Here is an 11634-nt window from a genome sequence, read left to right on the forward strand (position 1 = left end):
ATTAAGGCCACAGCTTGTAGTGTGGGGGTCACAGGTAGACATTGCCTCATTTGAGTTAAGGGGATACCGGTGAGAAGGTTGTGAACCCCTGCTGAAGTATAAATGTGGATCACATGCAGCCTACAGCACCTGACAGACTGAACTCCGGGCAGCAAAGCCCCAGACACAGCCACGGTTGTTCCGCCTGTTGATACTGCGCCGTAAAATCGCAGACATGTAGTAACAATATCAGGACATGAAAGTTATAATAAACCACATCGTTGTTTTAGTTTAGCACTGAGAGTATGATATATATCAAAAGTAAAACAAATAAAAAGATAATGAAAAGAAAAAAACTCGTTTGATAAATACAGTTTTGCTTCACATGACTGTGGACGCATGCGCAGTCAACCGGTTGTAACTCGAAATATTCAATAATCTGGGAAGCAGTTTGCACGGTTTGCACTGGACATCTCACAGTGAAACCAGGAGAAACTACAGCGTGCTGCTTTAGAGAAGCGGAGGCGCATTTTCCCGCAGGTTCCGGTGACGGAGGTTTACTGACGAGCAGCCATGAGCTTCTTCGGTTTTGGTCAAAGTGCGGACATCGATATAGTTCTGAATGACGCCGAAACGAGAAAGAAAGCTGAGCATAAAAGCGAAGATGGCAGGAAGGACAAATATTTCCTCTTTTACGACGGTGAAACGGTGTCGGGAAAGGTCAACGTTACGCTCAAGTACCCGGGAAAGAGGCTGGAGCACAACGGCATCAAGATCGAGTTTATCGGCCAGATAGGTGAGCAGCTGGCGGGCCTGCGGTTCACTCTCAGCCCGCCGAGAGAAGCAGCCAAAGTCTGGCAGGAGGTGTTGGGAAGCTAGCTACACGGTGGAGTTTATTCAGTTTATATTAATACGTAGCATGTTCAACCACTTAAAGTTCACAGCAGTCCACAACACACCACTGTAATGTCGTAACAAGTGTCAGTTTGAAGTGTCAGGTCTCGTGACAGATATGAGTGCGGAGCTAACACATCAGCTGACACATCAGCCATTGGCTGGATATCTGGTTGACCTTTCACCCTTAATTTTTTTTTTTAAAAATGTTGCTCTGAAGTAGCAGTTACTGTCATATAACAAGTAGTTAACAGATGGAAGTCCAGGGCTGCAGTTACACATGATTGTAATTAGTTGGAGGTTGAAGATAAAAGTTGCTTTTGTGCTCTCAGCAAACTGAACATTACAAATGATTATGCAGAACATAATCAGCATTTAGAAACATGGAGCCTCAGTGTCCCCCTTGTCCTCACAATACATCCATCATGTCTGCAGATAGAAACTGAATCAACAAGTAAACACATGCATGTACAGTAGTTATTATGGTTATCAGTAATGAAGTGTGTGTAGCAACATATGTCAGCCATCTTTTCTTATCACTCTGTAATTACTGTGTGAAACAATCACTGTGAGGTTTAAGAACACTCCATCATGGTTGTAGGTCTTCAGAGGTGGAGAGCCATGTTACTGTACTGCCTACACTGTGAAAGCATTCTGTTAGATTATGGTCCATCACAACTGGTACCATAAACTGACCTTTGCTGTATCACTATCATAAAGACAAGACTCCACTGGAGAACTGATACACCCTCATTCTGAATCAGTCTGTCAGAATGAGGGTGAATCAGTCTGTTGCAACATCAAGTAGCATAAATACAGCTTGAGGAACCGAAAGACACAAACTAAATATATACCGAAAAAGGTAGGTCCAGTATTAAAACTGTAAAGACGGTATCAGAACCTGCTGTCACTCTCAGTCTGACTGATGGTCTTCACACACAGACTAATGTTAAATAAGAACTCATTCGAAGTTATTAAACTTCCTTGATGCTGCTTATTTGTGTGGCTGAGAGGCTCCAATATTGTTGTAGAGACAATAAACAGTCTGTCTATTTCTATTTATTTTTAACACTAATAGTGTATTTTTATACTACTCTGATTGTACTTTAAGTGCAGTTTGCTGATAATCCTTCTCTACTTTTACTTGAGTAAGATTTTGAATGCAGGACTTTTACAGATTTTTTTGTTGTATACCTACATTAACTTCAGTAAAGGATCTCAATACTTCTTCTACCACAATAATTCAGGTTGCATCATGTACAATCAGTTAAAAATAAATGTAATAATACATGCTCTGATTTTGTTACAGTGTCATAAGTCTTACAAAGTCACATTGTGTGTTCTTAGGGGACAAGGTCTCCTTTACATGGTGAACTTTCACTTTCAGCAAAAGTTCCATTTGAAATGTGCAACTAATTGCACAAAGGTCACAGTGTGTAAAGCCTAACAGCTGATTAATACAAGATAACTACAGCCACACTGCTTTTGCATCCTTTCAAGGATACATGCTTCTCTATTTCTTTTTTTTTCAGAAATGCAGTCTGTCTAGTGAAGGTTGTTATAGGTTAAAGGTGCAGTGTGTAGAATTTAGTGTAACAGACTTGGCAGAAATGGAATATAATATTCATAAGTGTGTTTTTTAATTAAAATAAGAGCTGTGTTTTTGTTACCTTAGAATGAGCAGGTCCTCTTCTGTGGAGGCCGCCATGTTGCACTGCCATGTTTCTAGGTAGCCCAGAACAGACAAATCAAACACTGGCTCTAGAGAGGACCTTTTGCATTTTTCACAAGTTTCACAGCCAGCATAGGCTCTCCTCACTGCTGGATGCCACTAAATATTACACACTGGTCCTTTAAAGACACATTTAGGAGCAACAGAAAGGAATTTCTCTTACTGTGTCCTTGCCAAACACTAACAGCATAAATGCATTTAAAAAATTGAATTATCATTGCAACCTTCCTTTCCCTATTATTGAGTTAACCTTTCTCTGTCTCTGAATTAGAAGAGGTACTTTGAATTAGGAGGGGTGTAGATGGGTGAAAGGGCAGCCTGAGAGGTGGCCATGTTAAAAAAAGTAACTGAAATAATTAACATGTTATAATGTTTAGAGCTGTAGTGGATGAATTATGATGTCACTCCATCATAAAACACTGTAAAGACTTGATATAGTCTATGGGTTAGAGTTCTCCTCTGTCTTCAGATCAAATCCTGGCTGGTTGCAGCTGTCAGCATTGAAGGATAGAATGAATAAAAGTGCTCCTCTGCAGCTGTCTGATGCTATTAATGTGTCTTTTCCAGAGCTTTACTATGACAGAGGAAACCACCACGAGTTTGTGTCTCTTGTGAAAGACTTGGCTCGACCAGGGGAGCTCACACAGTCACAGACGTTTGACTTCGAGTTCACGCATGTGGAGAAACCCTACGAGTCTTACACTGGCCAGAATGTCAAGTTACGGTGAGCTGCTACTGTGTGCTCGGTGTGAATTATTACACGATACACTTTTTATTTGATAGTAGTACAGAATTGTTTTGAGCAGTACAGCCTATCAGGGACACTCCCTGGCTGTTTCACAGCCATATGATCTGATGAGCACAATTTCTGCGTTTGCTTCCAGCTACTTCCTGAGGGCCACAGTGAGCCGGAGACTGAATGACATCAACAAAGAGCTGGACATAGTGGTTCACACACTCAGCACCTACCCTGACATCAACTCCTCCATCAAGATGGAAGTGGGGATCGAGGACTGTCTACACATAGAGTTTGAGTACAACAAGTCCAAGTATGATTTTGTTTGTACAATAATCCATTAAAATAACGTCTTCTCTTTAATCTGAACTGTACTTGTTTAAAAATGAACTGCAGGACAAATTTTACTGCCCAAAAGCAGGAGAGAGTGTTTGACAGATGATGCTATTTGCTTGCAGGTATCACCTAAAAGATGTGATAGTAGGAAAGATTTACTTTCTGCTGGTGAGGATTAAAATCAAACACATGGAGATTGACATCATCAAGCGGGAGACAACCGGCACGGGGCCCAACGTCTACCACGAGAATGACACCATGGCGAAGTATGAAATCATGGACGGTGCACCGGTCAGAGGTAATAATAAAGGTCTTACTGTCTGCAGTTGGTAATCAGCTGTGTTTCTGTTGCGACTACATCTGCTTGTGACTTGTTCTACAGGAGAGTCCATCCCCATCAGGCTGTTTCTAGCAGGCTACGAGATGACGCCCACCATGAGGGACATTAACAAGAAGTTCTCGGTGCGGTACTACCTCAACCTGGTCCTCATAGACGAGGAGGAAAGACGCTACTTCAAACAGCAGGTACACACATGCTGCTGTATGGCCTCACGTCGGCTCGGAAGTGATCTGTTCGCTAACACAAGGAGTGTGACTGATCCAGCTGTTGGTGCTTCATTTCTTAACAGAAAACAGTTGTATAATGTCCTCTGTGAGTCTGAAGGGAGTTTTCAAAAGTTGATTGATATGAAAGCTTATAACAGAAGGCCTGCAACACAAACTGGAGATGTGGGGTTTGAAAGAAGTGGAAGGTCTAAAGAAAGACTATGGATTTGCATTATGGGAAATGAAGGATCCAGCAAGACTAAAAATCAGGACATGTCGGCCTCTGCTTCAGTTATGACTCTTCTTTTCTTCTGGAAGTGCAATACTAGTATACTGAAGTGCCACTTTATTCTGTTGAATAAACTGTTTTCAGTACATTCAACAAGACTATTACAAGACCATTTACAAGAATCAGTTTTATTCAGACTTGTTATGATTTATCATCAGCCCGAGATGCACATTCATTCTAACTAGAGCTGCAAAGATTAGATGATAAACAAAAAATTAATCATCAACTATTTTGATAATGGATTATTCACTTCAGTCATTTCTCTTTTCTCTGTTTTCTATCATAGTAAATGAAATATCTTTGGGTTTTACTGGTGGCTGGTTGAACAAAACAAGACATTTGAAGATGTCACATTGAGTCTTGAGATATTGTGAAGATGATAGTTTTTTACTTTCACTGAATTTTTTGACATTTAGTAGATGAAATTGATTAAAAGATAATGTTGTTAAAACTACATCTCCTCCTTCTCCCTATACTATAATTAAATAATGTAGAATCTATGAATATGCAATATGAATTATTGTTCATTTTAAAAGTTTCACTGCTGGACACAAGATAGAGCTGGACAATATGTACAAAATCAAATATCACAATATTTTTTGTCCAAATACCTCTATATTGATTTTGCAACAATATTATAGGGAGGACTTTCATGAAATATTTACACAATGAGATTTTTGATAAATAATCATCAGTAATGTGGATATAATGACTAAGTGGGTAAAGACAAATCAAAAAACAGCTAGAACAGTCTGGTAAGTTCAGAAAATTACATCAATTTCATACTGGACTATGATTGGCTTCAAACAAGTCACAGTCACAGCTCCTAGCAGGGTAGATGCGAGGTACAGTCCTTTAATACCATCATGTATATAATAAGTCTTGTATGATGTTGCAGGAGATCACCCTGTGGAGGAAAGGTGACATAGTGAGGAAGAGTATGTCTCACCAAGCAGTCATCGCCTCCCAGCGCTTCGAGGGCTCCTCCAACCCAGAGAGGACCCAGACCGAGGAAGACGACAGCTAAAGCCCGACACACACGCTCCACCCTGGTGTTAGTGAGTGTCCGAGCGAAGACAGTGCAGAAATTGTCAGCAAATTCTGAATGTGAATATTATCTGTTTGCATCAAGATAGAATGCGCTGCAGTGTTTTTCAGGATGTGTGTGTGTTTGTGTGTGAGAGACAATGAGAGAGGCTTTGAAATATGACAGTATGTGTGTGTGTGTGTGTGTGTCAAGGGAACAAACAGTCAGACCAGGCTCAGTGTACTTGCAAGTAATTCTGAGTGTTTGTTTTAACCATCTTGAAGTACCAGCCGGGTGGAGTTTACCACATTAAGACTGGTTAGACAGTGTCGGCTAGTTTCTTTGTCACAAAAAAAAAAAATGCACAAAATTGACTTTTAAGTGCTTAACTTCCTTTTTTTTGGCATTTGTTATACAGTTTAGTGGGGCAAACTTCACCCATTAGATGCACTTAAATATCATTTGCAAATACTGTTTGACCAATATCTTGAATTCACTTGTGTGTATGAATGTACAGTATGTATTTCTAACATGAACATGATCTTTCCTCCAAACTACTTATTCAGCTGGAAGATTGCGCTGTGCAGAAACTGTAGTCATACAGTAGGTTTCTAGAGTGGGTAAACAATAGCTCCTTACAGTACATTTCTCTATGTCTCCTCACAGGAAGGTGACATTTAAAATAACTTTGCTGCCATGCCCTCAGCTCAGAAATGGCTCTTAACATTTGGATTTAATTAAAAAAAAAAGTTGCCTCTTGATTAAAAAAAAATAAACAACAAGCAGTGTCTCTTACATATTAAACAGAAGAACACCATTTCTTCAGTGAAATGCTCTACATGAAAGGCTGCGTATTTGTATAAGACAATGCTTCGAATATTTTCATACATTCCAAGGCTTTCATCAGAAATAGGCACGCTTATAGAGTATTTATTTTTGAACAGACTGCATTGAACATGTTAGATGCATCAGCTGGTTGTGGTTGGGTGTCAGCCACTGCTGCTAAAACAAACGTGGCACTTATGAGTAGAGCTGAAACCATTCATCTGTTAGTCAGTCGCCAGAAAAATAATCTATTGTCATAATTGATTCATCATTTTAATTTTTTTTTATTTTTTTTTATTTTTCAAGAAAAATGCTAAATTTTCATCTGGTTTCATCTTTTCAATTTTGAGGATTTGCTTTGTGTTGTGTGAATATGTTGTGTTTGGACTGATGGAAAGACAAAACAAGCTGTTTGACCTTCAGGAAATTGAAGTCATTATTTTTCACTATTGTCTAATATTTTACAGACCAAATGATTAATCGATTAACAGTGAAAATTATCAGCATAATTAATGGATAATGAAAGTAAGTTGTAGTTTCAGCTCTACTTGTGAGCACTGTGAGATGTTTTTGTTCCAGTTGCCAGTCTTTGACAGATGGACGCCCTGCTTTCTTATTTGCACTATTATCTGCTTATTCTGTTCTCAGTGCTGTTCATGAAGTGGACTCATGGCAGGGTTCAGGAGCAGAGTATAAATCAAACTCCACTATCCCCAGGCATCACTTCGAATCCAATATAGACAGTATTACACCTGTGTTTAGTGACTAAGCCGACATAGATGCTTGTGAGTCCTGCCAGTTCATAGTCTGTAGGCGGCTGGGACTCGCTGCCCGGTTGGTTAGTTAGCTTTGTGCCTATGGGTTTATTGCCAAAATGTTTCAGTGCAATACAAGGGAACAATCGCCAGTGCACTGCTACGCCCTTCCTTCCTATCTAGACTGTGCTCATCAGTTAATTTGCTACAGTCGCTTTTATGAAGTAAAAAATGATTTCAATAATGTTTTGGTACTTTTAGGGTAATGTCTAACAAACACTTTTTAAGAGTCATATTGAGACCTTAGTAAAAGTTCAAAAACTGAAGGATCCAAACTCAGTATATTTTCTAATCAAGTATAATCAGGTTGAGAGGATAATTACGTTCCTGTGCCATTGCTTCTTTTTATTTTGTCTCCTGTTCTAAAATATCTTTTTTTTCCATGCTGAAAAAGAGCACACTACAAAGTGTGATGCACTGAAACTGAACCCCAGCACTCAGCTTGCTGTCCTCACATCGCCCTAGCCTGCAACTTTATGCTCCACAAGCTTACTCTATCACTGTGTATCATATTCAAATTTTTGACATCTTTATATTACATACAGTGCTGCTTGAAAGTTTGTGAACCCTTTAGAATTTTCTCTATTTCTGCAATAAATATGACCTAAGATGTAATCAGATATTACCACAAGTCTTAAAACTAGATAAAGTGAACCCAATTAAACAAATGAGATGAAAACATTACACTTATTCATTTATTTTTTGAGGAAAATGATCCAATCTTACATATTTGTGGGAGGCTAAAGTATGTGAAGCGTTGCTTTCAGTAACTGGTGTGACCCCCTTTTTACAGCAATAACCAAGCATTTCTGGTAACTGTTTATGAGTTCTGCACATTGGTTTGGAGGAATTTTAGCTCATTTCTCCTTACAGAACAGTCTCAACTCAGGGATGTTGGTGGGCTTCCTGCATGAACTGCCCGCTTCAGGTCCTTGCACAGCATTTCTATAGGATTAAGGACTTTGACTCGGCCATTCCAAAACATTAAATTTCTTCTGCTCTAACCATTCTTTGGTAGAACGACTTATGTGTTTAGGGTCGTTATCTTACTGCATGATACATTCTCTGTTGAGCTTTAGTTCACAGATGGATACTTTGACATTTTCCTGTAGAAATTGCTGCTACAACTCAGACCTCATAGTTCCATCAATGATTGCAAGTCCTCCTGGTCCAAAGGCAGCAAAGCAGCCCAAACCATGATACTACCACCACCATGTTTCACAGATAGGATAAGGTTCTTATGCTGGAATGCAGTGTTTCGCCAAACAGAACGCTTCTCATTCAAGCCAAAAAGTTCAATTTTGGTCTCATCCATCCACAGAATATTTTTCCAATCACCTTCTGGCTTGTCCATGTGGTCTTGAGCAAACCATAGATGGCAGCAATGCTCTTTTTTGGAGAGTAGTTGGGTTTCTCCTTGCAACTCTGCCATGCACAACATTGATGTTCAATGTTCTCCTGATGGTGGACTCATGAACATTGACTGTAGCCACTGCAAGAGAGGCCTTTAGTTTCCTAGATGTTACCCTTTAAACTCTTTCCAAATAGTTTTGCAACACTTTCCAGCTTAGTGAGCATCAACAACTCTTCTTCTAAGGTCCTCAGAAATCTCCTTTGTTTGAGCCATGACACACTTCCACAGACCTGTGTTATGAAGCTTAGAGTTTGACAGTGAAGACCCAGATTTCTCTTCTTTAAATAAGGCAGGGCCTCCCAGACTCACACTTGATTGTCATCCCATTGATTGAAACACCCAACTCTAATTTCCCCTTCAAATAAAGTGATAATCCTAGAGGTTCACATACTTTTGCCGCGCACAAATATGTAACATTGGATCATTTTCCTCAATAAATAAACAAACAGGTGTGAGGTTTTTGTCTCATTTGTTTGATTGATGTCTCTTTATCTAGTTTTAGAACTTGCATAGAAATCTGATCATGTTTTAGGTCGTATTTATGTAGAAATAGAGAACACTAAAGGGTTCACAAACTTTCCAACAGCACTATACATTTCTTTACAGTTATTTTTTAGAATGCTGTTGTTGCGCTAAAGCAACATGTCTATTGTCACCAGACTGCTGTTCAGGTAACTGCTAAAATACAGGAAACACCAGACTAACATGTTGATGATTTGAGCCAACAAGACACTTTTGTTTAGATTCATGGAGCTTGACTGAAGGAACGCCAGTGTTCCTTCTTCTTCTTCCTTGTAAAAAAAACACTGCCTTGTAAGCTCTACAGTCTCTACTGGAACTTTATTTGCATTAAAATGTATAGAATGTACTCATTCTTTACATTATTTCCCTGCATCACTCCTTTAATTTGGCAGTTACCTCCATTGATACAATAACACTTAAATCTGTCGAGGAAAAAGTACCATTCAAGAAACCCAAAGCAACTTTGGAGTATAATAACAGTAAATGTTTTTTTTGTTGTTGTTGTTCTTTTATGTGGCTGTGATTTTAATATTTACCAGTACTGGTACAGACAAACAGTAGCTAAACTAACCCAGTGTGTAACGGAGAGTAAAATGAGATTAAAATAGGAAAGAATGATGAAATGTACAGTATAAATGCACAATGTAAATGCAACCTCCTCTTTTTTTTTGTTTATGTTAATGTCATATTTTATCTTCCTGTCTATAAATGTTGATTTTAATCATTTTATATTCATGTTTTACTTTGAATTAAAAGGGAGTAACTGAGAAACACGTCCTCTCTGTTTTCATTGCGTGATGCTGATCTGCACAAAGTGAATTTCAAGCTTTCTGAGGGTCTTTGTTTCAGTCACTGGACTTCAGATTTCACCAGTCAATGCTCTCTAACATGACATGACATGGATGCAATCACATTGTTGTCATATTTTTCACACTGAAATGTCAAGATCATAAATATTAGACTAACATTTTTACTAAATTGAATCAGACTTGTACATGAGCTGTGGCTTTAGATGTACTGTTTGATCAGTGCATAAGGTGGCAATGGGAGTTTAGATGCATCATGACTGTTTTAGGTAAATCCCCAGAATAACTCATTGTATTAAGTATATGTCGTCACTAGAGGGCAGGTTTGCATCAAGTTTCTCTACGAACCACGTCTCCTGGGCAGGAAATACTTTGTGTAAATGAAGGTTTAATCTGCATGAATTAAAGGGTAACAGATTATAAGTAAAAAAATATATGCTATAGAGATCCTAAAGGAAATACATGAGTGCAAAACAGATTTTTTGGCCTCTGAAATATTACAGAAACTTGTCAGTACGGGGGAGGGGGGGGGGGGAAATCTTCTCTGTGGTGTGCAGACATCTCAAACTTTCAAATAACTGAAAGCAGCTGAACAGATTCCATAGGAGTGATATTGTGGCATGGTATTATGGGATGAATGTGCCCTCTCCATATCTAGAGGGAGTGTCTGCCGTGTAAAAAAAAAACAAAAAAAACATTGGTGCTAAAAATAAAAAAGTTATTGAATGAATACAGAGTGAAGGTTGCATTATCTGGTGGTGACATTGCTTGTGTTTGACAGACAGGGCTGAAAAAAAAATCCATGAGCAATTACAGTAATATGCTGCACCATCTTCATGTTGAGATAGATTGAATCCAGCAGTCTGTGAAGCAGTTGAAAATGGCTCTTCTCCCAAATCAAAATTTCTTTAGTCTACATTTTTAGTCCTCACATGGATCATAATATCCAAATGATTATCTCTTTGTAATAATCTTTGCTGTGAAGATTAACACATTTAATGAAAACACATCTTTGAGCTGCCAGAGGAGCAATTAACTTAGATGTGGTATGTCTATTAAAATGAGTGAATAATATGCAGTGTAGCTATTTAAGTTGATTATGTAGTGCATGCTTATTGAAATATGACTCATGCCATTATGACATGTGACTGACTCAACCTGTATAAATGTATAAACTGTACAAAGTACACTGTGCTGTATTTGCATTGTCTTTTATGACAATAGATGTTAATGACTGAGTCAAAGTCTGTTAGTGTATGTTTGTATGGAAAATTATGAAATAGATGAACATGCACAAGGTTGCAATGGAAGGAATGAAATTGTGTCCTGACCTTAGTTTTTCATCCTTTTCAAAACTTTATCATTCAGTGCTCAGTTTTATTTCATGCTGCAGGAGTGAAGGGGGGGTTTAAGGATGCCTCTGACTGTAATGCTGTCTAGAGTGGAGCCATGAAGGGCTTTCTTCGGGTACAAAGAGGGCTGCTGAAGGGCACATGGGATGGGAGTCATGTCCTGTGAAGCAGAGATGTGAAACAGTGGAGCTGTGGAACCAACGTCTTCAATTGCCAAAGGAAATGCTGACCAAAAAGATCTTTAACTGGGGCAGAGAAGACAATTATCCTTGGTCAGGAGAAGTGGCTGCAATATTTTTCTGTTTCTGATTTACATTTTAATATCATGAGTCATTTGCAGTGTAATATAAATACAGTCAAA

At 38.7% G+C, this 11634-nt stretch overlaps 1 protein-coding gene across 1 annotated transcript; it reads left to right on the forward strand.

The window, feature by feature from the left end:
* The first annotated feature begins 396 nt into the window (after window positions 1-396).
* vps26bl (vacuolar protein sorting 26 homolog B, like) lies at window positions 397-9888 on the forward strand. The gene is made up of 6 exons (XM_067607309.1): window positions 397-775; window positions 3173-3329; window positions 3490-3654; window positions 3800-3975; window positions 4060-4202; window positions 5411-9888. The coding sequence occupies exons 1-6, from the start codon at window positions 553-555 to the stop codon at window positions 5537-5539; spliced, it is 993 nt and encodes a 330-aa protein (XP_067463410.1). The 5' UTR covers window positions 397-552; the 3' UTR covers window positions 5540-9888.
* Window positions 9889-11634: the final 1746 nt, after the last annotated feature.

This window comes from Thunnus thynnus, chromosome 13 (assembly GCF_963924715.1).
Source record: "Thunnus thynnus chromosome 13, fThuThy2.1, whole genome shotgun sequence".
In the NCBI taxonomy this organism is placed as follows: Eukaryota; Metazoa; Chordata; class Actinopteri; order Scombriformes; family Scombridae; genus Thunnus; species Thunnus thynnus.

Bases quoted from the DNA above. Each gene is read 5' to 3' on its own strand.
- vps26bl (XM_067607309.1), top strand. From the start codon at position 553: ATGAGCTTCTTCGGTTTTGGTCAAAGTGCGGACATCGATATAGTTCTG. The intron at 3,976-4,059 runs GTAATAATAAAG...CTTGTTCTACAG, and splicing joins GGACGGTGCACCGGTCAGAG to GAGAGTCCATCCCCATCAGG. The intron at 4,203-5,410 runs GTACACACATGC...ATGATGTTGCAG, and splicing joins GACGCTACTTCAAACAGCAG to GAGATCACCCTGTGGAGGAA.